This window comes from Coregonus clupeaformis, chromosome 1, assembly GCF_020615455.1.
Source record: "Coregonus clupeaformis isolate EN_2021a chromosome 1, ASM2061545v1, whole genome shotgun sequence".
NCBI classification, from domain to species: domain Eukaryota; kingdom Metazoa; phylum Chordata; class Actinopteri; order Salmoniformes; family Salmonidae; genus Coregonus; species Coregonus clupeaformis.
The window spans coordinates 31,980,748-32,006,879 of record NC_059192.1 but is presented as its reverse complement, the minus strand read 5'-3'; the positions used below and the strand labels follow the sequence as shown (position 1 = coordinate 32,006,879).

The following is a 26,132-nucleotide window of genomic DNA, read 5'->3' as shown; positions in this document are numbered from 1 at the left end:
GAAAGAATACCAAAAACTAAATCACAAAAAAATACAATACGAAATAAAAGTAACAAATAATTAAAGAGCAGCAGTAAAAATAACAATAGCAAGGCTATATACAGGCGGTACCGGTACCGAGTCAATGTGCGGGGGCACCAGTTAGTCGAGGTAATTGAGGTAGGATATGTATTGGATAACAGAACAAGCATCATTTTAATTCAGGGTTTTCTTTTCGGCTTGGGCTCATAAGCCTATGTGTATGCATAAGCTCTAATATGCATTTAGGTGTTTTGAATTAATCAACACCTTAGAAAGCACTGTCCATTTTGTTGTGTTAGGCTTTGAAACAACATCGACAACGGCCATGTTTTAAACTCAGTTTAAACCTGCTGTTGAACTTCTTTCTTTATATTGATCATCACAGTGAGGTGAGTTTTAAAAGCGTGATACTGTTTTGATGATAAGTGTTTGATGTGATTTTTGATTGCATTTATGTCAGAGTGGTTAGAGGGAAAATAAAGCCCTGATTAACAGGCCATTACGACCTGATGGTCATTAGCAAATTGGGTACTACCAAAGCATGTCCATGTCACGCCCTGACTCAGGGGACGTTGATTTGTTGAGTCAGGGTGTGTATTTTTCGTGTTATGTTGTGTTTTTCTATGTTTTGTTCTAGATCGTTTAGATCTATGTTGGCCAGGGTGGTTCCCAATCAGAGGCAGCTGTAGCTTGTTGTCTCTGATTGGGGACAATACTTAGGCAGCCTGTTTGGCACCAGTCTGTGTGGGATCTTGTATGTTATTAGTCTACCTTGGACTTCACGTATCGTTTGTTTGTTGTTTTGTTCAGTACGTTAATAAATATGTACGCTTATCACGCTGCGCCTTGGTCCATCTCATCCGTAAACAATCGTGACAGTCCAGAGTGCGTAAAAGGAGATTACCGTGACTCAACAGTCACATGGAATTTTACTGCGGTCATGACTAGGGCTGTTGCGGTGACCGTATTACCGCCTCACAGGCGGTCACGAGTCATGAAGGCAGTCAAATTCCACGTGACCGTTTAGTCACGGTAATTAGGCTTCTCTCCAAGCTCTAATGCTGCTGATCGCCATTAGTAGCCTACCAAACTTGCTAACTGCCTGGTACTTAGCACTCTATTGTCCCTCTAATCACTCTGACATCAATGCAAATGTAATCGAAAATCTAATCAAACACTTCATGAGAGCCCATGAGCTCATGTGCGCAACATTTCTATAGGCTATGCAATTGCGTGAGAAAACAGAGTGATGGCCTCTATTAAAAAGAGGAGGATCCCATCAGCTTTCTATAGGCTAGGCCTACTATATTTATTTCTCAACTTTCCTAATATTAAGCACATTGCTTATCTTTACAACAGGAGTATAGCCTACCTGGCTGGCATGAAAATTAACCACGGGAAAAGCGTCCTCCATTCGCTATTTAAGTGCATAAATGACATTTATTTTTTCCCCTGCCCATGTTTTGAGACAGGTGCATGATAAGGGCACAACGGCCTCCAGCCACCCTAGTCATAGACTGTTCTCTCTGCTACCGCACGGCAAGCGGTACCGGAGTGCCAAGTCTAGGTCCAAAAGACTTCTCAACAGCTTCTACCCCCAAGCCATAAGACTCCTGAACAGCTAATCATGGCTACCCGGACTATTTGCACTGCCCCCCCACCCCATCCTTTTTACGCTGCTGCTACTCTGTTAAGTATTTATGCATAGTCACTTTAACTCTACCCACATGTACATATTACCTCAACTACCTCAACTAGCCGGTGCCCCCGCACATTGACTCTGCAACGGTACCCCTCTGTATATAAAGCCTCCCTACTGTCACTTTATTTTACTTCTGCTCTTTTTTTCTCAACACTTTTTTTGTTGTTGTTTTATTCTTACTTTTTTTGTTTAAAATAAATGCACTGTTGGTTAAGGGCTGTAAGTAAGCATTTCACTGTAATGTCTGCACCTGTTGTATTCGGCGCATGTGACCAATAAAATTTGATTTGATTTGATTTGATTTGGTCCATTCTAAATCAAAACAAATTTCACACATATATTATTTAGTATATGTAAAGACAAGATTAAATCAAGAATAGTCTGATGGGTGACAATATTAGCCTATCACTTGTGAATAATATATTATCACTTGTGAATGATGCCCAGCGTAAGGCAAGAAACAATGCCTTTTTTTTGCGACTTTTTCGAATCATAGTCACACACATCATGTAGCCTAGCCCATAGGCCTATATGTTTTGATAAGGTTTGTATCACAACTAAAGTGGTCAAATAACTTCTTAATATTAAGCACATTAATCCGCTTTACAAGGGGTGTAGAGCCTAACTGGCATACATAAGCAGCGCGTGAGTTTCAATACACCTTGATAATAAAAGCAATACATCCATAATCGTATTTGCAGTCACTTTTGATAATGGCGTTTTGCCTACTGCCGTGTGCGTATTGCTGTGCTTATAATGTGAAGAAATAGCCTAATAGTTTATCAACATTTTAAGCAAAACGTTCTGATCGGTTGCGTCAGCCACATTGCGTAAAAAAAGTTTTTTGATGCTAGTGGTTGTATTCATTTGGGATCTATCACATCCCACAACTGTCCCAGGCTATGTTTGGAATATTTATTTCTCGCACAGAATAGGTCAACTTTTGTACTATGGAGGATAGTAATTTGACATAGGCTAGTGCTTTTGCTGTTCGTTAGGCCTACTCATCTTGTTGGCTGACGAAATGTAAATGTGGACAGTTCTTCCAATATCTTCAATATGCACCTCGGAATTGGATAAGACGCGCGCAGTTGCATCCTCGATGTGTCTGTCTTCACTTGTAGCCTGTGAGAAAGACCCGATCACGTGATGGAGAGCTATGTGAGTGAGAGGCGCTTCAGATCACGCAGCACTCAGGGAGAAAGGCACAAAGCAGCACTCCGGGCAAAGGGCACAACGGCCACTGGCCGCAAAAGACATGGATTTTTTGAGGGTGCATTACGGCCACACAAAGGGGATGCCACCGGGAAATTCAAGGCATTATCAAGTGCTTGTCAAATTGTGAATGATAGACTGATGAAGTGTGTACAGCCTGCGCAAAAAACAAAGCAGAGCTCATGCCTTTCAAGCAACTTTTTTCAAATCATCATTAGAGTCGTATCATGCAGCCTTACAATGTATTAAAAATCAAAACATATAGCCCAACGTTTGTAGAACAACTAAAGTTACATTAATAACTCTAAATTAAGTATGTAGGAGTACCTATTTCTTTGTTAACCGCTCAACACAGAATAGCCGCATGTGTGCACTCCCTCAAATCGTTTGGAGAAATGTTTTATTCAGCTATGTTCAATTGTATTCTTCATACTATAAAATAATATAAAAAAATGCCATGGAATTCTAAGCAAATCTTGTCTGCTAAATGAACTAGTTAAGCCCACAGCCATTTGTCATAGCCAGATCAGGACCTAACATAAGGACAACTCAGAGTATGCTATTCTCTTCTTCTGAAATAGACTACAGTTTCTTCATATCATGTTTCTTTAGACCTGTCAACAAAAAAAGAAGGATTTATTGTGAAGGTGTAGGCTATATTACATGGATTTATTATACTTTTTTAAATGTAGATGTTCCAAAGGTCTGCATCAGTGGCTTATAGGCTACGTGTGGAAGCCAGGAGATGCTAAATGTGTTTATGTTAATTAACGGTCAATTACCGTGAGACCGACAGTTATTTGCTTGACAATCACCGGCTGATGAAATTTGTGTCATGACTCATGACTGCTGGTGTGTAATACAGTCACCGCAACAGCCGCAGTTGTCATGCTATGCACCCAGTTTGTGTGCCTGCATTAGTTGTTGTTGCACACTGTATGGTTGTGACTTAGTTCAGGTATGGTTGTATTGTGGTCTTTGGTGAACATTGTATAGTCATAGTGGCTGTCAATAGTTGCTCATGATCATGTGATGAGGTAGCCCCGCCTGCGAACTTCAAAACCAGTGTCTGCCCTCAGACCAAGATGGAATATCCTCTTGGTCTAACGGTCTAAGACGTTGGTTGCTCCCGTGAGTCACGTCTTAGACCGTTAGTCCAAGAGGAAATTCCCTCTTGGTCCGAGGGCAGACACTGGTTTTGACATTCGCAGGTGGGGCTATCTCATCACGTGACCATGAGCAACCATGTCCGCTACAATAGCATGGTTGAGGCATGGTTGCATTGTAGTCAGAGCATACTTCTGACCTGGTTGTCCGACTGTCCCTCAGAGCAGTGGCTATGTATTCAGAGAGTCTCTTCTCCATCAGGGCTACTCGAACCCAGGCTCGACCCTGCAGAAGACAGACAGACAGACAGCCAGACACTATTAATCACATTTACTTATTCGTTTATTTGTCAGGGACCATGTACAACATGCCATTGCACCAGATTTAGCTAGATAGCTAAATTTAATCTGTAGTCCCTGCCAAATGCCAGTGAGACAAACATAGTGCTACTAGGCTTTAAGTAAGTAAGTAAGTAAATAAGTAAAGAAGTAAGTAAGAAGTAAGTCAGTCAGTTAGTCAGTGATTCAGTCAGTCTAAGTAAGTAAGGATGCCGATCTCTTGCCTTGGCCCGCGAGGTGCTGATATTCTCCATGTTCTCGATGCTGCTGATGCAGCTGTTATGGACCTTCCCGCAGGCCAGCCTGATGAAGTCCCAGTAGCTGCGCTGTCCATCAAACCAGCTGCCCGACCCTGACCCCGCCCAAAGAAAGGGTAGAGACTGGTCACTCTCAAAACACTGCTTTTTGGAATGTATCCCTCTTCTGATTGTGATACTTAAAACTTCTCTGTCTTTGTGTACTGCAACTATTAAAATTGATTTGATAATATGTCAATGATAATATGCTAGTTTTACCTTTGAAGCCGTGGCTGAGGATGTGCTCGAGGACAGCTGCGAAGTTGATGAACTCCTCTGATGAGTCATCGATGGGCTCGGCGGTGTACTTCTCCAACAGTGTCTTTACTGAAAACCTATCAGGAAGAGAGAGACGATTAGGTCACTACTAACTGATGGTTTTTCCACCAATCAACACAAAGTTTGTTTCATGTGAATGTCGAGGGTGGTAACAGACCAACAATTACAAACTATACTTGAAGCAGCTTGTCATAATACCTTCATAAGACTAAAATATCATTACAAATTCAGAAAGCTCTCAAAAGAAGAGTCAATCAGCTTTTACCGGGCAGCTCAAATTTACAACACTGCATGAATAAGACACTTCTAGGAAATTACTCAGTGAGGAGACAACAGCACATGCTCCAACACAAGTAATAACAGTATAATTTGTAAGTTCAATGTGACAAAGACCAGATCTGCCTATTGTAGGCCTACATGTTCCTCTACATCAAGGGGGGGCAAAGTACGGCACTTCAATCCGGCCCGCGAGACATTTTTTAAATGTATAAAATATAATTATATTTGAGTTATGATTTTTGGCCTAAAATTACTCATTCCATAATATACAAACAACCTCCAATAGATGGCGCTGTAGCCTGGCAGCACGCTCTGTATTTGGCCCTACAGACAGATTCAGAATGCGCTCAGTCATCATAGCCACTTCATTGCTTGACGACTTTTGACGTGAAAAATGAGTGCTGCGAAAATACTGTGTAAGTTAATAATAATAATATGCCATTTAGCAGACACTTTTATCCAAAGCGACTTACAGTCATGTGTGCATACATTTTTACGTATGGGTGGTCCCGGGGATCGAACCCACTACCCTGGCGTTACAAGCGCCATGCTCTACCAATTGAGCTACAGAGGACCGCGTTGTGTCGACGCGTTGTGCTAGCCAAAGGTGGAAGCACCAGCAATCTTTTTCACCACCTGAAAACCCTGCATGTGCGCGAATATGAAGAATCTACCAGAATGCGTGCAACAAACCCCCGGAGCAGCGGAGCAAGTCCGAAGAAATCTTCAAGCCAGACCCGCACTCAGCTATCACTCAAGTCATCATTCGTTAGTGGTACTCCCTATGACAAGAAGAGCAAGAAGTGGAATGAGATAACAAGTGCAATTATGTATCACATAGCGAAAGACATGGAACCAATTCAAACTGTGGAGAAAGGCTGTTTCAGAAAGTTAATTCGAACTCTAGACCCAAGATACCAGATCCCGAGCTGTAAATACTTCAGCAAAACATGTCTGCCAGAACTCTACACAGAATATCGGGACAGAGTTGCTAACGAAATCCGTAACGCTGCATTCTTCTCTACCACTGCCGACTTATGGTCAAGCCGGACCACAGAGCCATACATTAGCCTCACGATTCATTACATTGATGACAACTGGAAGCTGCAAAGCAAATGCCTTCAAACCTCTTATTTCCCAGACGACCACATCGGATAAATAATTACTGCTGGGCTGAGGGAGGCACTTTCATCCCGCGCTTGAAAGAGTTGCGTCAAGTATGTATGACTACCGACAGCGGATCGAACATGGTCAAAGCATTGGAGCAGAACAAATGGACAAGACTAGGGTGTTTCGGACACAGGCTACACATTGCTATTGGTAAGTTTCAACGTCCAAAACACATAGAGCTAGGTAGAAAAATAACGTAACTTAAAAACAACATAACTTAAAATGCAGAATAACTATTGTATTCCTTATCTCCTCTGTTTAAAGTTATAGCTGACTACACTGCCTGATCCTTCTTATATGTTAAGCCGAATATATACAGCTATGCAAATCTATAATATTTGTAATTGTAATAAATGTGTGCAATATCCAAACATTACATGGATTACATTGCTTTTATTTGTAATTGATACATTAGCCTATGGTTTCAATATATGAATCTATCCTCGCTCTTTCAATAATAAATAGCCTACTCAATTAATGATCCCGTTTTCTAAAGCAACACAGCTCTCTTAATCACAACAGTTGTATGTAAATCTATAGATGGATTACATTTGTAATCATGTCCAATGTCCATGCTGTAAATTGTTGTAATTACAGCAGATGCAATGTTATTTATATTGAATAATTGTGATTCATATGTAATTCTTTTTCACCTTTTTATTTTTCAGAGAGGAATGTCCAAAACGAACCTCTGGTTTCCCGGGCCACAGGAGTGTGCAAGAAACTGTCGTAGCCGGCCGCGACCGGGAGACCCATGGGGCGGCGCACAATTGGCCCAGCGTCGTCTAGGGTAGGGGAGGGAATGGCCGGCAGGGGATGTAGCTCAGTTGGTAGAGCATGGCGTTTGCAACGCCAGGGTTGTGGGTTCGATTCCCACGGGGGGGTATAAAAAAATAAAATAACAATAATGTATGCACTCACTAACTGTAAGTCGCTCTGGATAAGAGCGTCTGCTAAATGACGTAAATGTAAAATGTAAAGTGGTCAGCACATTTTCCTATAGTTGGAAGAAGCAGAAGGCCCTGACATGTGCACAGGATAAACTGAGCCTGCCCCTCCACCAGCTCATCACGGAATCCCCGACAAGGTGGGGATCTCGACTGCAGATGATGGAAAGAGTCCTGGAGCAGGAAAAGGCCATCACACAAGTCCTGGCAGCAGACAAAAAAACACGGCACCTTGCACCCTCCTTGCAAGACATTGAGGTCTTTGAATCTATCACGGCAGCACTTAAGCCACTCCAGGATTTCACAGATGCCCTGTCAGGAGAGACATACGTGAGTGTGTCCTATCTGAAGCCGGTCCTCCATTTGTTCAAGACGGAGGTTTTGAAATCAAATCAGGGCGAAGCCAAACTGACCCGAGAGATTAAGATGAGGGTCCTCAATTACCTGAATGACAAATACACCGACCCTGAAACAGATGAGCTGCTCACCATGGCTACCTTTCTGGAACCAAGGTTCAAGACCACCTACATGACCACTGAGAAACTGGTGGAGGTGAAGGTGAGAGCTGCCTCCGAGACAGAAGCCCTCCTGGTAGGGAACACAGCCTTGGGAGACTTCTCTCTTGAAGAGGACCAGAGTGAGAGAGAGAAAGAAGCTGCCACTGCTCCACAATCAGCAAAGAAGTCCAAGAAGAGCCTTGGGAGCTTCTTTAAGAAAACCAGTAGTGCACCTGCTTTAAGAACTCAGAGACAGGTCATCGAGCAAGAGCTGGACAGCTACACTCTGATGATGGCAGCAGACAGTGAGGCTGATCCTTTGGAGTGGTGGCGAGTTCACGCATCCAACTTCCCACAAGTGAGTTGTCTGACAAATAAATACTTATGCATCCCTGCCACAAGTTCGCCCTCTGAGAGAGCATTTAGCACTGGGGGCAATGTGGTCACATGCCACCGGGCAACATTGAAGCCAGAAACTGTCAATAGGCTGGTGTTCCTGGCATGGAACTTGTGATGAGGGAGGCAGTGAATTGTTACATGGTGAAGAAGTTAGTTTGAAAAGGTTTACAACTTGAATTCATAATGACTGGTGTTATGCTGAAAAAAGACTGCACTTCTTATATTTGGCAGGAAAAAGTAAAAAAACGATGTTTCCATTTTCTTTACATCCTGAGTACTTTAAATATTTTTTTTATTTGATTTTACTGCATATTTATTTAACTAACATACCTTTGTTTATGTTTCATGTTTGCACAGGTTTACAACAGAAGTAAAATGCAATATTTTGTCATTTATTAACTTTGAAGGGCTCATAAAATGTTTAAACAATTGTATTATAGTATATCGTGATATTATATCGTTATCGTCCGGACAGTGGAAAATATCGTGATATGAATTTTAGTTCCTATTGTCCACACCTACTACATACAATACGTTTTTCCTTTTACCAATCTGTTGTTATGGTAACTAAGAGATATTTACATTTACATTTTAGTCATTTAGCAGACGCTCTTATCCAGAGCGACTTACAGTTAGTGAATACATTTTTTTTTTTATACTGGCCCCCCGTGGGAATCGAACCCACAACCCTGGCGTTGCAAACGCCATGCTCTATCAACTGAGCTACATCCCTGCCGGCCATTCCCTCCCCTACCCTGGACCAATTGTGCGCCGCCCCATGAGTCTCCCGGTCGCGGCCGGCGGCGACAGAGCCTGGATTCGAACCAGGATCTCTAGTGGCACAGTTAGCACTGCGATGCAGTGCCTTAGACCACTGCGCCACTCAGGAGTACTATTTCTTGTAGAGCAAAACACTCATGCACTAACTTTGACACTAAATTATTCAGTAAGTCCTTTCACAGAATGTCCAATGAGACGGAGCGATATTACTGGGTGAAAATGGTCATTGGATCCCACTGACCCCTGCTGAATAACCATTTCCAACCTCCTACATTTGCTATGGTCATTAGACTATGATGGGTAGGCTGCTGCAGAGCTAGATAGATAAGGATACTATAATAGAGACTACAGTCTCAGTGTTTTGTCTGGTTTTGCACCCTAAAGCACTGCTCAGAAATATCAGTGTGAGACTGTATGTAAATGGATGGCCATTCATTGTTCAGGTGGTCAGTCATTATGATGAATTTCAGGGAGGGGAGCAGTCAGTCAGTCAGTCAGTCACACACACACACACTGTTGAGTAACACATCACAATGCTTATTCTAACAGTAGTTTGGTAACAAGGCCAGGCAGAGAAGCAAGTGATTTCACTCTCCATTGTTCGAAGGGTAACAATGTCTCCTTCAGCTACACTGGGGCATCCCGGATACAAGACAATAACTGGCTGACAATCGTGGAAAGCCAGCAGTGCATATATTCCCCTAATTTTTCATTGTACTTGCAACGAGCTAGGGCAAGACAGGATAATTGATATCCGTGGTTAGTTCAGGCAGTCATTTCTTCTTTAAATTCTAATGTGTTCTACTGGATCTTAGGATATGCTCTAAATTTGTAGCTCTGATACAACCATAAGCAACTATAAGGACACTAGCGGCACCCCGCACTATGGGTGGTAAATCATTGGATCTGATTAATTAGAATCAATGCAATTCAATCTTTGAGGACTGCAACCATAGAAATACAATGTATTTATGCTACTAATAAGATATTGGCAACTTCCTGTCTATGGTTATTTTGCTCACTGCTCACTGTCAATTGCCTACTGTCAACCTATGAGTGCAACTATTATTGATTTTGCACAGACATTTTTGGGGGTTTCAAATGCAACTGGGGCCAAGTAAATCATTTTTAGGCTACTCACAGCACCTTGTGTGACCATAAAAGTCTGTGTGTGACCAGGCACAGTAAAACCATTTGGTTGCAAAAGTTACTGGCTTGCCTTACATCATAGAAGGCCCTTCAAAATATAATTACTATTGTGATGCATAATTGCTATGGTAATTTGGAATGTTCAGTCAATGAGCCCCACTGGGCACAGACGTAAATTTAACATCATTGGTTCAACATAATTTCATTGAAATGACATGGAAACAACATTGATACAACCAGTGTGTGCCCATTGGGGCATTATGTGTAATGTAGTCAGTCTACAGTTTCCAAATTGGCCTACAAATGCATACATCATATGCATTGTGACAGCACTATTACCCATGGCAACCGTGGCATTCCAAAAACAAAACCTGAAGAAAAAAAAATAAAAAAAAAAAATAACACAGCGGAATATAAAGTGGCCAGTGTCATGCGCTTCTTTTCAGCCTAAAATGAAGAAAGATGCTGCAAAATTGTAGGCGATTCCTCTGTTCTGTGGCTTACTGTATAATACTATAGAAGATTGGAGACTTAAAAAGACTAAGGACCACTTCTAAGGACATTGCATTTCCAAGGACTCAACATTGAAATAGCCTATTATTCATCTTCCTATTGTAGGCCATTTTAAAGGCCTCGCAAGCCTATGTATCCTGACTCCCTGGGGTACCAGCTGCTATGCTATGTCCTTGCCCAGAGAAGGTTGTCGTCATAGCAACGACACCATCCGCGAGGAGACAATAAATTGCACATGATGACATGAGACACACTCAACTCACAAGAGCCGGGTCGATGAGAAGGATTCTTTAAAACCTTTTTTTAAAAACAGTCAAGCTTGTGCTGTCAAGTCATCTTGTTACAGTATAGTGCTATGGATGACGTAAGTGGTTCACCAGCTATGGCTGCTGTAGCCTATCTTGCAAGTGCTCTATTTTTGAAGTGGGTGGTGGAAATGCTGGGTCGCTTAGTTTTGAAGGTTGTCTGCAAATGTCAAAATTCGTCATAAGAAAAAAACAGGAGATAGCACATCACAATATGCTATTGGAGACCTAAACCTAAGACCTAAGAAGTGAGCGAAATCTATAGGCTATGGGCACACCCATTTTGTAATAGCCTACATCTTTAAAATGCGCACATTACCTGCAAACGGTGATGAGGTTCTTGCGCTCCACGGCAACATTCCGAGAAATAGAGGATGTTTTTTTCGAGACATCAAGCATAGCCATAGTTGCCTGCACACAACACGGCTCCATTCGGAGATGGCGGCGCCGAACAGCTCACTGTTATGAATCCTGCACCACAGGACCCCTCCCTCTTCTTCAATGAGGTTTAACAGCGGTTGGCATCCAAATAAATGTTGCATTACCGCCACCTACTAGACTGGAGTATAACTCCCTTATACTTTGCTTTAAATTCAATGTAAAAAAAATACCCTACCATCTAACACTACACTCACAAAAATATACAAATAAAATAATAATAATAATAACTACCTTACTCCACTATTTAAATCTATTTATTCCTACTTCATGCCAGCAGCCTGAAAGGATGGGACACCACCACTTAACACACCCTGTAACTCTTCTGATGTCAAGTCTCGCACACCCAAATACCTCTCTGCAGCTGCCACCACAACCTCTATTTTCTGTGACCTACGTTCCATCCCTGCAGTACAGTTGATAACCATTGCTATAAATGACAAAAATCCAATCTTGCTGAAACATATGTCACTTGTTGGTTTATCCCTCTGTAATGGTACATATCTACTACTCACACCCTCCCCCTTGACCCATCTTCCTCTACTTTCTTCACTGCCTCAGCATATGACAACTCCTACACTATTCTAACCCTGGAAACCTCAACCTGCCTCTCTCGCACCGGACACTTCTGATCCCCAGCCCCATGATCACCCCTACAATTAACACATACCACTACTTTCCCAAATGCTACACATTCCTTTTATTAATGCCCTTCTGCACACTTCTCACACCTAGGAACCTCCCTCCTACATACTACTGCCACATGCCGATAATCTTGACACCTGTAACAACGTAATGTATTCGGCACAAAAGCTCGTACCAGATAACTTATATATCCTAACATCACTTTGTCGGGCAAAGACTCAACATCAAAACTCAAAAGAATAGACAATGACTCTTCTGTTTCTCCACTCACGCCACCCTGTCTGCGTTGCACCAAACGACGAGCATCACACACACCGGGTTTGTATTCATTCATTCACTCACAAAGACACGTGACAAGATGGCATATTGGAAAATCACTTCAAGATAAAAACGTAATACAGTGAGGGAAAAAAGTATTTGATCCCCTGCTGATTTTGTACGTTTGCCCACTGACAAAGACATGATCAGTCTATAATTTTAATGGTAGGTTTATTTGAACAGTGAGAGACATAATAACAACAAAAATATCCAGAAAAACGCATGTCAAAAATGTTATAAATTGATTTACATTTTAATGAGGGAAATAAGTATTTGACCCCTCTGCAAAACATGACTTAGTACTTGGTGGCAAAACCCTTGTTGGCAATCACAGAGGTCAGACGTTCCTTGTAGTTGGCCACCAGGTTTGCACACATCTCAGGAGTGATTTTGTTCCACTCCTCTTTGCAGATCTTCTCCAAGTCATTAAGGTTTCGAGGCTGACATTTGGCAACTCAAACCTTCAGCTCCCTCCACAGATTTTCTATGGGATTAAGGTCTGGAGACTGGCTAGGCCACTCCAGGACCTTAATGTGCTTCTTCTTGAGCCACTCCTTTGTTGCCTTGGCCGTGTGTTTTGTGTCATTGTCATGCTGGAATACCCATCCACGACCCATTTTCAATGCCCTGGCTGAGGGAAGGAGGTTCTCACCCAAGATTTGACGGTACATGGCCCCGTCCATCGTCCCTTTGATGCGGTGAAGTTGTCCTGTCCCCTTAGCAGAAAAACACCCCCAAAGCATAATGTTTCCACCTCCATCTTTGACGGTGGGGATGGTGTTCTTGGGGTCATAGGCAGCGTTCCTCCTCCTCCAAACACGGCGAGTTGAGTTGATGCCAAAGAGCTCCATTTTGGTCTCATCTGACCACAACACTTTCACCCAGTTCTCCTCTGAATCATTCAGATGTTCATTGGCAAACTTCAGACGGGCCTGTATATGTGCTTTCTTGAGCAGTGGGACCTTGCGGGCGCTGCGGGATTTCAGTCCTTCACGGCGTAGTGTGTTAGCAATTGTTTTCTTGATGACTATGGTCCCAGCTGCCTTGAGATCATTCACAAGATCCTTCCGTGTAGTTCTGGGCTGATTCCTCACCGTTTGTCACGGAATCAGCCGAGGCTGCTCCTCCTCCTTGCTCGGGCAGGTTTCGGCGTTCGTCGTCCCCGGAGTACTAGCTGCCACCGATCTATGTTTCGGTGTTTGACTTGTTTTGTCCTGATTAAGTACACCTGTTCCCCATTATGTTATTGTATTCGTCTTCGGCAGTGTTAGTGTGCGGGTTGTTTTCCTCCTTGTATGGAGATGGTTTTCTTCTCTGGTTATTTCAAGTAAAGTACGTTTCCAGTAAGCTCTGTGTCCTGCGTTTGACTTCGCCTACCGCATTTCACCGTCGCCATCTGACAGAATAACACACCTTCCGATGGAGTCAGCAGGATCGTCCGCGCTCAGGGGAGCACTGGAGGAGTGTGTAACCCAACAAGAGGCCGTGATCCAGCACCTGGGTACCACCATCCAAGGGGTGATGGACACCTTGAGGCGATGGGAGAGTGGAGGTTTGCCCACACCTCATCCTACGATACCACCACCATCAGCCATACCCATCGGTAAATCTCCGGAGTCCAGTGGGATTCGGCTCTCGCTCCCGAGGGCTTATGATGGCACCGTGGCCGGGTGTCATGGTTTCCTACTCCAGGTTGAACTCTACCTAGCAACCATTCACCCGGCGCCCTCGGGATACGAGAGCGTGTCCGCCCTCATCTACTGTCCGGCAAGGCGCTGGAATGGGCCAACGCCGAATGGGGTGGGATAGACGCCGCTACGGTCAGCTATGCGGAGTTCACCCGCCGCTTCCGGGCAGTATTCGATCATCCCCCAGAGGGTAAAGCGGCGGGTGAGCGTCTATTCCACCTTAGACAGGGGAGGAGGAGCGCGCAGGAGTTCGCGCTGGACCTCCGGACGCTAGCAGCCAACACGGGATGGAATGAGAGGGCCCTCATCGACCACTACAGATGCAGCCTGAGGGAGGACGTGCGTCGGGAATTAGCCTGCAGGGACACCAACCTCAGCTTTGACCAACTGGTGGACATGTCGATTCGCCTGGATACCCTGTTGGCTACCCGCGGACGTCCGGATTCGGGGCCGTCCATTCCATCCCCCAGCACTTCCGAGCCGACCCCTATGGAGCTCGGGGGTGCTGGTGCTAGGGAGACCAGGAGGGAGACCAGGAGGGAGGCCGTCCCTGCACCAACTGTGGCCGCAGAGGACACACTGCTGGTCGGTGCTGGGGAGGGTCTCCTAGGAATCGAGGCCGTGTGTGACGCACTGATGAGTCATTCCAGGTGAGTAGGCACCCAACTCACCCAGAGCTCTCTGCTGATCATATGTGTATTAAAGTGGTGTTTCCCGAGGTTTCTCCTCACTCCCAGCATAAGGCGCTAGTAGATTCAGGCGCAGCTGGGAATTTCATTGATCGCCAGTTCACCTATAAGTTAGGGATTCCTATCGTACCTGTTGATGTGCCCTTCCCCATTCATGCCCTAGATAGCCGCCCGTTGGGGTCTGGTTTGATTAGGGAGGTCACGGCGCCTCTCCGGATGAAAACGCAGGAGGGTCATGAGGAGATAGTACGTTTGTATTTGATTGATTCTCCTGCGTTTCCCGTGGTGTTGGGGCTTCCCTGGTTAACAGCTCATGACCCCAACATTTCATGGCAGCAGAGAGCTCTCCAGGGATGGTCTGATCAGTGTACTGGGCGGTGTGTAGGCGTTTCCGTAGGGGCAACGACGGTGGAAAGCCCGAACCAAGTTCCCGCCTTGCATATTCCACCTGAGTATGCCGATTTGGCTCTCGCCTTCAGTAAAAAGAAGGCGACTCAATTACCACCTCATCGACAGGGGGATTGTGCGATAGACCTCCAGGTAGGCGCTGCGCTTCCACGTAGTCACGTGTATCCTCTGTCTCAGGAGGAGACGGCCGCTATGGAAACCTACGTCACCGAATCTTTGAGACAGGGTTACATATGGCCGTCTACTTCCCCTGCTTCCTCAAGTTTCTTTTTTGTGAAGAAGAAGGATGGGGGTTTACGCCCGTGTATTGATTACCGTGGTCTAAATCAGATCACCATCAAATACAGCTATCCTCTCCCTCTGATTGCTAGTATGACGGAGTCATTACACGGGGCGCAATTCTTCACAAAATTGGATCTTAGGAGCGCGTACAACCTGGTGCGCATTAGGGAGGGAGATGAGTGGAAGACAGCATTTAGTACCACCTTGGGTCAATATGAGTACCTCGTCATGCCATACGGGTTAATGAATGCTCCTTCAGTCTTCCAATCATTTGTGGACGAGATTTTCCAGGACTTACATGGACAGGGTATATTGATGACTTTCTAATATATTCCGCTACACGAGCCGAGCATGTGTCCCTGGTGCGTCGAGTGCTTGGTAGACTGTTGGAGCATGACCTGTATGCGAAGGCGGAGAAATGTCTGTTCTTCCAGGAGTCCATCTCCTTTCTGGGATATCGGTTGTCCGCGTCAGGGGTAGAGATGGAGATTGACCGCGTTTCTGCCGTGTGTAATTGGCAGACTCCCACCACGGTAGGGTTTTGCCAATTACTACCGGAGGTTTATCCGGGGCTTTGGACAGGTAGCAGCTCCCATTACCTCTCTGCTAAAGGGGGGTCCGGTGCGCCTGCAGTGGTCAGCTGAGGCGGACAGGGCGTTTAAACGTCTGAAGGACCTGTTTACCTCGGCTCCGGTGCTGGCGCATCCGGATCCCTCTTTGGCATTCCAGGTGGAGGTGGACGCTTCCGAGGCTGGGATCGGCGCTGTGCTGTCTCAGCGCTCGGGTACGCCACCTAAACTCCGCCCCTGTGCTTTCTATTCTAAGAAGCTCAGTCCGGCGGAGCGCAATTATGACGTGGGGGATAGGGAGCTGCTGGCTGTGGTTCAAGCCCTGAAGGTGTGGAGACATTGGCTTGAGGGGGCTAAACACCCTTTTCTCATTCTGACTGACCATCGTAACCTGGAGTACATCTGGGCAGTGAGGAGGCTGAATCCTCGCCAGGCAAGGTGGTCAATGTTTCTTTCCCATTTTGTATTTAAGCTCACCTATATACCAGGGTCCCAGAACGCTAAGGCAGATGCCCTGTCCCGACTATATGACACAGAGGAGAGGTCCATTGAGCCCACTCCTATACTCTATAGTTACAACCCCTACCCGTTCCACAATGGCCGTGGTCTCACCTATCGGTAGATTTTGTCACGGACCTTCCCCCTCCCAGGGGAACACTACGATCTTGGTCGTTGTGGATCGGTTTTCTAAAGCCTGCCGTCTCATTCCCCTGCCAGGTCTCCCTACTGCCCTACAAACTGCTGAGGCCCTGTTTACACACGTCTTCCGGCACTATGGGGTGCCTGAGGATATAGTGTCTGATCAGGGTCCCCAGTTCACCTCTAGAGTCTGGAGGGCATTTATGGAACGTCTGGGGGTCTCGATTAGCCTTACCTCAGGTTTTCACCCCGAGAGTAATGGGCAGGTGGAGAGAGTTAACCAGGATGTGGGTAGGTTTCTGAGATCATATTGCCAGGACCGGCAAGAGGAGTGGTCGGGATATATTCCCTGGGCAGAGATAGCCCAAAACTCCCTCCGCCATTTGTCCACTAACCTTACGCCTTTCCAGTGTGTGTTAGGGTATCAGCTGGTTCTGGCACCTTGGCATCAGAGCCAGACCGAAGCCCCTGCGGTGGACGAGTGGTTTCGGCGCTCGGAAGAAACTTGGAACGCTGCGCACGTCCATCTGCAGCGGGCCATCAGGCGTCAATAGGCGAGCGCCGATCGCCACCGCAGTGAGGCTCCGGTGTATGCACCGGGAGACCGGGTCTGGCTCTTGACCCGAAACCTGCCCCTTCGCCTGCCCTGCCGGAAGCTGGGTCGGCGGTTTGTGGGGCCCTTTAAAGTCCTGAGGAGATTGAACGAGGTATGTTATAGGTTACAACTGCCCAGGTATTATCGCATTAACCCCTCGTTCCATGTGTCTCTCCTCAGGCCGGTGGTGGCTGGTCCACTCCAGGAGAATGAGGTACGAGAGGCTCCTCCGCCCCCGTTGGACATCGAGGGGGCTCCGGCGTACTCAGTCCGTTCCATCTTGGATTCGAGGCGTCGGACGGGGGGCCTGCAGTATCTCGTGGAGTGGGAGGGGTACGGTCCGGTGCTGGGTCCCCAGGAGGGACATTCTAGATCCCTCCATGTTGAGGGACTTCCACCGGAGTCATCCGACTCGCCCTGCTCCGCGTCCTCCTGGCCGTCCCCGAGGCCGGGGTCGGCGCACGGCTGGAGCCGCGCGTCAAGGGGGGGGTACTGTCACGGAATCAGCTGAGGCTGCTCCTCCTCCTTGCTCGGGCAGGTTTCGGCGTTCGTCGTCCCCGGAGTACTAGCTGCCACCGATCTATGTTTCGGTGTTTGACTTGTTTTGTCCTGATTGTGTACACTTGTTCCCCATTATGTTGTATTGTTTCCCCTATTTAACCCTCTGTCGTGCATTGTGTGTTGTGTGTTATTGTATTCATCTTCGGCAGTGTTAGTGTGCGGGTTGTTTTCCTCCTTGTATGGAGATGGTTTTCTTCTCTGGTTACTTTCAAGTAAAGTACGTTTCCAGTAAGCTCTATGTCCTGCGTTTGACTTCGCCTACCGCATTTCACCGTCGCCATCTGACACCGTTCTCATGATCATTGCAACTCCACGAGGTGAGATCTTGCATGGAGCCCCAGGCCCAGGGAGATTGACAGTTCTTTTGTGTTTCTTCCATTTGCGAATAATCGCACCAACTGTTGTCACCTTCTCACGAAGCTGCTTGGCGATGGTCTTGTAGCCCATTCCAGCTGGGCAAACAAAATCAGCAGGGGATCAAATACTTTTTTCCCTCACTATATGTAAATATTATTAAAGTGGCTAGTGTTCCATTTCTTCAAGTGGCCAGTGATTTCAAGTCTATGTCTATCGGCAGCAGCCTCTAATGTGCTAGTGATGGCTGTTTAACAGTTTGATGGCCTTGAGATACAAGCTGTTTTTCAGTCTCTCGGTCCCAGCTTTGATGCACCTGCACTGACCTCGCCTTCTGGATGATAGCGGGGTGAACAGGCAGTGGCTTGGGTGGTTGATGTCCTTGAGGGTGGGTAGTTTGCCTCCGGTAATGCGTTGAGCAGACCGCACCACCCTCTGGAGAGCCTTGCGGTTGCGGGCCGTGCAGTTGCCATACCAGGCGGTGATACAACCCGACAGGATGCTCTCAATTGTGCATCTGTAAAAGTGTTTGAGGGTTTTAGGTGCAAAGCCAAATTTCTTTAGCCTCCTGAGGTTGAAGAGGCTCTGTTGCACCTTCTTCACCACAGTGTCTGTGTGGGTGGTTCATTTCAGTTTGTCAGTGATGTGTACGCCAAGGAACTTGAAGCTTTCCACCTTCTCCACTGCGGTCCCATCGATGTGGATAGGGGGGCACCCTCTGCTGTTTCCTGAAGTCCACCATCATCTCCTTTGTTTTGTTGACTTTGAGTGAGACTTTATTTTCCTGGCACCACACTCCCAGAGCCCTCACCTCCTCCCTGTAGGCGGTCTCGTCATTGTTGGTAATCAAGCCTACTACTGTTGTGTCGTCTGCAAACTTGATGATTGTGTTGGAGGCGTGCTTGGCCACGCAGTCATGGGTGAACAGGGAGTACAGGAGTGGACTGAGCACACACCCTTGTGGGGCCCCAGTGTTGAGAATCGGCGAAGTGGAGGTGTTGTTTCCTACCTTTACCACCTGGGGGCGGCCCGTCAGGAAGTCCAGGACGCAGTTGCACAGGGCGGGGTTCAGACCCAGGGCCTCGAGCTTAATGATGAGCTTGGAGTGTACTATGGTGTTGAATGCTGAGCTATAGTCAATGAACAGCATTCTTACATAGGTATTCCTCTTGTCCAGATGGGATAGGGCAGTGTGCTGAGTGATGGCGATTGCATCGTCTGTGGATCTATTGGGGCGGTAAGCAAATTGAAGTGGTCAGTGGATAAATGATGAGTTGAACATATTTGTCTGAAAACAGACTAGTCGACAGTTATTGCCCGTGGTGTAATCATGTCTAACCAGTTGGCTGATGTCGCCTGTGTGCCTTACTCATGAAAGCAAAAAAGAGACCAGTTTGTATGCGGCTTTATTAACTAATATTATATTCACAAAAAATACATTGTTTGCAAACTGATATGTGACACGTATTAATGCCTAAATAACATGCAAAACAGGCAAGCCCAAATGTGGGGCTCTGCCCCACCTGCCCTGAATGACATGTCGCCACTGGTTTGTTGTGTAGTAAGCTGTTAGTAGCCCATGTGCCTCACCCTAATAATTTGGTCTATTTTCGCCTCTTAATTTCGCATACTGTTCTGACTTGGTGGTGCACATGTAGTCAATAACCTGTTTTAAAGAAATGTAATCATCGAATATTGTATGAGCTTTCATAGTCTGCTTATATGCCCCCTTTATTTATCCTACGGTTCTGACTTGGTGTACAGGGAGAACACTGTAAGAACGGCCCATGTTCTGAATTCTGTCGCTGCACATTTCGAAAGTGCTAAACAAATAGTTATATTGACTACGTCAATCCTAGCTCGCTCATTAATGTCTTAATCAAAATTACGGATAGCCTTTTATCCGCTTGTCGTCCCCTTATGCCATAGTCTTTTATGTACTCTGCGCCATCGTCTTGGAACACCTTACAAAATAATTTTAAACTGGAAGAACTTGTCCCGATTGGTGTTTTTAAATCTCTGATGAAGGATTTTGAGGCTGATTCCCTGACCTGTCAATGTCTTTAATTTGCTGTTTTTGATATTGTTATACTCTTGTGAATTCATGAATGGTTTTTACTAGATTACTTGTAGTTTTTCATGTTGTCTGTCTGTAATTTTTTGTAATGACTTGGTGCTGCCTATCTTGGCCAGGACGCTCTTGAAAAAGAGATTTTAAATCTCAATGAGCCCTTCCTGGTTAAATAAAGGTTAAATAAAAATTAAAAAAATTAAAAAGTTTGTACATCTAAATTGTCATTCGATTTGTTTAAGCAAGTCAGCCATATCAGCTATGTTTTTTTAAAAGGCAGTAAATGAGGCAGAATGAACTGTTTCGCTGCCATACAAGGCTCCGCTGATAGCCAGGTGTAGCAGTGGTAAGATGTTGGGACTGCTGTTGGGACAGCTTTATGTAGGCCCGAACAGTTTGTGGGCAGCGTTTGTCACCGTTATACTGCAATTAATGCATTGTTTAGTGTTGTGTTGTGTAGTGGCATTGCTGGCATGCATCCCACATTTTTTTATTTTGTTTGCCCCACCACGATTTGCTTGCTAAAATCGCCACTGGATATGTTATATCAGACTACCTCCGACATAGAGACAAAATTGGCAGACAACAGGTAATGTAAGTTGAAATGAAGTTTGTTCTACATTCTGACTTGTAATGGGACTGTTCTGGAATTCTGAACCTACATGTTAGAGACAAGTGTGTAAGTATTTCACTCTCAGATTCTAAAAGAGGCTAGAGCAATTGATGTTTACTGATCATTAAAAGCATGCAGTTACTTGCTGTATAACTCTGACGATAGAGCTAAATGTGCACAATTGTTTTTCATGGAATAATCTGACGTGTAGTTCTGACTATGCTCTTCAAGAGATGATGATATTAGAACTAAATAGTTAACATTTATTTAACAAGCCCTTGAAAACGTCACATACACCACATGACCAAAAGTATGTGGACACCTGCTCGTCGAACATCTCATTCCAAAATCATGGGCATTAATATGGAGTTGGTCCACCCTTTGCTGCTATAACAGCCTCCACTCTTCTGGGAAGGCGTTCCACTAGACGTTGGAACATTGCTGCGGGGACTTGCTTCCATTCAGCCACAAGAGCATTAGTGAGGTCAGGCACTGATGTTGGGCGATTAGGCCTGGCTCGCAGTCGGCGTTCCAATTCATCCCAATGGTGTTCGATGGGATTGAGGTCAGGGCTCTGTGCAGGCCAGTCAAGGTCTTACACAACAATCTCGACAAACCATTTCTGTATGGACCTCGCTTTGTGCATGGGAGCATTGTCATGCTGAAACCGGAAAGGGCCTTCCCCAAACTGTTGCCACAAAGGTGGAAGCACAGAATAATCTACAATGTCATTGTATGCTGTAGTAGCGTTAAGATTTCCCTTCACTGGAACTAAGGGGCCTAGCCCGAACCATGAAAAACAGCCCCAGTCCATTTTACCTCCTCCACCAAACTTTACAGTTGCCACTATGCATTGGGGCAGGTAGATTTCTCCTGGCATCCGCCAAGCCCAGATTCGTCCGTCGGACTGCCAGATGGTGAAGAGTGATTCATCACTCCCGAGTCCAATGGCAGCGAGCTTTGCACCACTCCAGCCGACGCTTGGCATTGCGCATTGTGGTCTTAGGCTTGTGTGCGGCTGCTCGGCCATGGAAACCCATTTCATGAAGCTCCCGACGAACAGTTATTGTGCTGACGTTGCTTCCAGAGGCAGTTTGGAACTCAGTAGTGAGTGTTGCAACTGAGGACAGATGATTTTTGCACGCTTCAGCACTAGGCGGTCCTGTTCTGTGAGCTTGTGTGGCCTACCACTTCGCTGCTGAGCCGTTGTTGCTCATAGACGTTTCCACTTCACAGTAACAGCACTTACAGTTGACCAGGGCAGCTCTAGCAGGGCAGACATTTGACAAACTGACTTGTTGGAAAAGTGGCATCCTATGACGGTGCCACATTGAAAGTCATTGAGCTCTTCAGTAAGGCCATTCTACTGCCAATGTTTGTCTACGGAGATTACATGGCTGTGTGCTCAATCTTATACACCTGTAAGCAATGGGTGTGGCTGAAATAGCTGAATCCACTAATTTGAAGGGGTGTCCACATACTTTTGTATATATAGTGTAGTTGTCAATGGTTTTAGCGGGTATCGAAGTGGCGTGAAAAAGTGTGTGTGTACCTTATACCTCAGTGGTGTGTTCTCAAGCAGTTTTGAAGAGGTGTTACATTGGAAGGCAGTTTTCGAGGGCGGGGATGCCAAGCCAGCCCATCATATGTCGTATTTACGTGGACGAGTCTAGACTATGAGGTTGAGAACAAGGGGAAAGAAAAGAAGCATGGTGACACGGGATGTAGCAAGGATGTTAGCTGTGATACGGAGAGGAATGTGTAATGTGGAGATGGACAGCGAGGAGGAGGGAGAGGAATTGAGTGCCGAGGGAGACGTGGGTCGAGGAAAATTGGCGTCAAATACAAACAGAATTAGCTGTACTCCAATAGCTCTGGAGGTGAATTGGAAGAGAGTGAGGAGGAATTACCTGAGGTGGTAGGTGTGGTGAAGATCTTGGCACTCGAGCCTCACACCGATGGCCATGATAAAGATGAATCTGGTCCAGTAGGAGTGACATTTTGGGAGAAAGTGGACCCCTGCCTTTTGGCTGACCCATACAGTGCATTCGGAAAGTATTCAGATCCCTTCACTTTTTCCACATTTTGTTACCTTACAGCCTTATTCAAAAATTTATAAAATTGTTTTTTTCCTCATCAATCTACACACAATACCCCATAATGACAAAGGAAAAACAGATTTTTAGAAAATTCTGCTAATTTATAAAAAATAAAAAACTGAAATATCACATTTACATAAGTATTCAGACCCTTTACTTAGTACTTTGTTGAAGTACCTTTGGCAGCGATTACAGCCTCGAGTCTTCTTGGTTATGATGATACAAGCTTGGCACACCTGTATTTGGGGAGTTTCTCCCATTCTTCTCTGCAGATCCTCTCAAGCGCAAGTCTAATAGCAAAGGGTCTGAATACTTATGAAATAAGGTATTTCTGTTTTTTTATTCTAGAAAACTGTTTTCGCTTTGTCATTATGGGGTATTGTGTGTAGATTGATGAGGATTTTTATTTAATCCATTTTAGAGTAAGTCTGTAACGTAAGAAAATGTGGAAAAAGTCAAGGGGTCTGAAAACTTTCAGAATACACGGTATGTGGTTTCAGGTTGGGCGAAAAAGGAGTACTGTTGAATCGGTGAAGGTAACCCGAAGTGAAATTGTGATGTTTTTTTGTGTTTCTTCCGTCCTTAGGGAGCAGGCGCTCCGTGCCAAGTGAACAAAAAAGTGTGGACAAGATCTGTTACTTGCTTTGCTCTCAGGTACAGGGCGCCATTGAAAGGAGTGATTACTGGGGTAGCGGTAAGGGTGGAGGTGGATCAACTGAAGTTGAAGATTCCCGATGTCTGAAACACCTGCCGTTTGGTGCAAAGCAGACCCGGTGGCAAGCGTGGTGAAACAGAAGAGTCACTGTCTGTCCTTTTGAGTTTTGATGCTGAGTTGTTTCCTGACAAAGTAATGTTAGGATATATCCGTTATCCCATAAGAGCTTTTGTGCCGAATCCACTATGGTGTTTCAGGTGCCAAGCTTATGGTCATGTTGCAGCAGTGTGTAGGAGGGACATTCCTGGATGCAAGAAATGTGCAGGAGGGCATGGGACAAAGGAATGTACAGTACTGGTGAAGCGGCATGTGTTAACTGTAGGGGTGCCCATGTTGCTGGGGATCAGAAGTGTCCAGTGCGAGAGAGGCAGGTTGAGGTTGCCAGGGTCAGAGTTGTACAGAAGGTGTCATATGCTGAGGCAGTGAAGAAAGTAGAGGAAGATGGGTAAGGGTGAGGGATCCTAAGAGGCTTCTGGTGAGTAGTAGACTTTTGCCAGTACAGAGGGATAGGCGTATGAATGAAATGTGCTTCGGTAAGGTTTTGGCTTTTTAGCTCATTGCCATGCAGAAATGGAACGTAAATCACAGAAAATAGGTGTTGTGCAGAGAACTATTTTTACTGCAGAAGAGTTACAGGGTGTGTTGAATGGTAGATCTGTCCTCCCAGGCTGTTGGCCTGGTGTAGGATCATCTTGGGTCAAAATAGGGGAATGAGTTGGTGGGTTTTTAATGAGTGTAGGGTTAGTTAGCAGGGTAATTCTTTCCTTTTCCCTTTTTCCACTTTTTGTATCACAAGAAGAATGGATTTATACTCCAGTACAGTTGATGGTGGTAATATTAATGTTGGATGCCAAATGCCGTTAAACCCCACCTCAGAAGAATGGTTTTAGTGGAGCTGGGGGTCTCCTTGCTCCCCAGCAGGCAAATCGAACGCTCTGCACCTAATTGTGATGTTTTATTGATAACGACCTAGCTAGCTGCGTATTTTGGCATCCACAATTAGCTAGCTAGTTGGCTATTGCATGGCCAGTATGCTAGCTACATTTCAGTCAGTAGCCATCCTAAATGCTATGGTCACTAGATAAACTAGCTATGAGTTGATCATATTTGGCTGAAAACGACTGAGTAGCCAGTGAGTGTTGTTGTTGCCCATCGTGGAATCATATCTAACCCGCTAGCTCCTGAAGCCTATTGTGCCCATGAGATCCTGAGTCTAGAGGCAGTCTAGCCAAAGATACTGATAACTAACCCCTAACTAATGTTTCCCCTTTTGTCTGTGGTCTAGCTATTAACTAACGTTAGCTAGCTAGCTGAGCTGTTTTATAAGAAAACGGCTGAGATGACTCAAACACTGTAGCTAGCTAGCAAGCCCACCTCTGCGACAATGTTATTGGGGTGCGGGAATGTTAGATTTGTCTTGTAATTTAAAGTTAATTGTCATTGAAGTTCGTGGTTACAACTGGTTTCAGAAATTGTCCTCCATGTTTTGTTAATGGCGCAGTGATCTTCTTCTTCATCTATGATATCATAACAGTCCGCAAACAAACGTTTAAGGTGCATGCCGCCTCCTACTGTGCTGGAGTGTGTGATCAATCATGGTCTGCCTAATTCTATACTACTAAGAAAAGAAAATGTTTAAAACAAATAAATCCCTATTAACTTCTATCTATATCATGCTTAAACAATCCACCCACATTATTCAGCATGTCAACAACCATTTCGACAGTAACATATGTTACCCCCAATAACTATTTTTCCATATCCACTATAACCTTCAACCTGGCATTTCTGCTTTCTACAACCTGAGTCCTGTTGATAACCTTACCAATGAAAGCTATGAAGTTAAATTTATTCACTATTAAAGTGTCCTTTGTCACAGCACATTCATGATAGCAAGATTTCTGAACAGGTCTCGAAAACATGCCAGGACCAGCATAAGCACCAGCCCTGACAGTAGGTCCACTTAGTTAAGGAGCAGCCATGGAAGCTCCATCAGTCTGCACTGTAGTTCCACCAATCTGTCTTACAGCCTCTGCATATGATACATCATGACTGATCCTATATCTCTGAGCCTCTCTAGCCTCTCTCTGCACCTGGCATCTGCCAAATGCTGCACAATGTTCCCCCACACAATTACAACACTTAACCTTCACATTGCTCCCACATCACCGTAATCATGTTCCCCTCCACACTTGGAAGCTATAAAAACAAAGACAGTCGCACACTCCATATGTATAACCTCCCAGTAATTTATTGGGTAAAAAAAACACCTACACACTTGGCACATCTTTTCTTTCCTTTACACTGAACAGCTACATGTCCCATTCTTTGGCATTTAAAACACCGCAATGGGGATGGGACAAATTCTCTGACATTGAAACTAAGGAATCCTATCTGTACTTTTCCAGGCAAAACCTACTCAAACCTCAGCATAAGCACCAGGGACATGGC

The 26,132-nt window shown here is 45.2% G+C and overlaps 1 protein-coding gene across 1 annotated transcript in view; it reads right to left on the bottom strand.

Annotated features, from left to right (window-relative positions):
• Positions 1–11,482, bottom strand: part of rundc3ab (RUN domain containing 3Ab) — a 58,028-nt gene extending 46,546 nt beyond the window's left edge. Inside the window, exons 1-4 of the mRNA XM_041876821.1 lie at positions 11,317–11,482; positions 4,899–5,014; positions 4,608–4,735; positions 4,245–4,330 (exon numbers count right to left, since the gene is read on the bottom strand). Coding sequence (XP_041732755.1) covers positions 4,245–4,330; positions 4,608–4,735; positions 4,899–5,014; positions 11,317–11,429 — 443 coding nt within the window. The 5' untranslated portion in view covers positions 11,430–11,482. The remainder of the gene's footprint in view (positions 1–4,244; positions 4,331–4,607; positions 4,736–4,898; positions 5,015–11,316) is intronic.
• Positions 11,483–26,132: the final 14,650 nt, after the last annotated feature.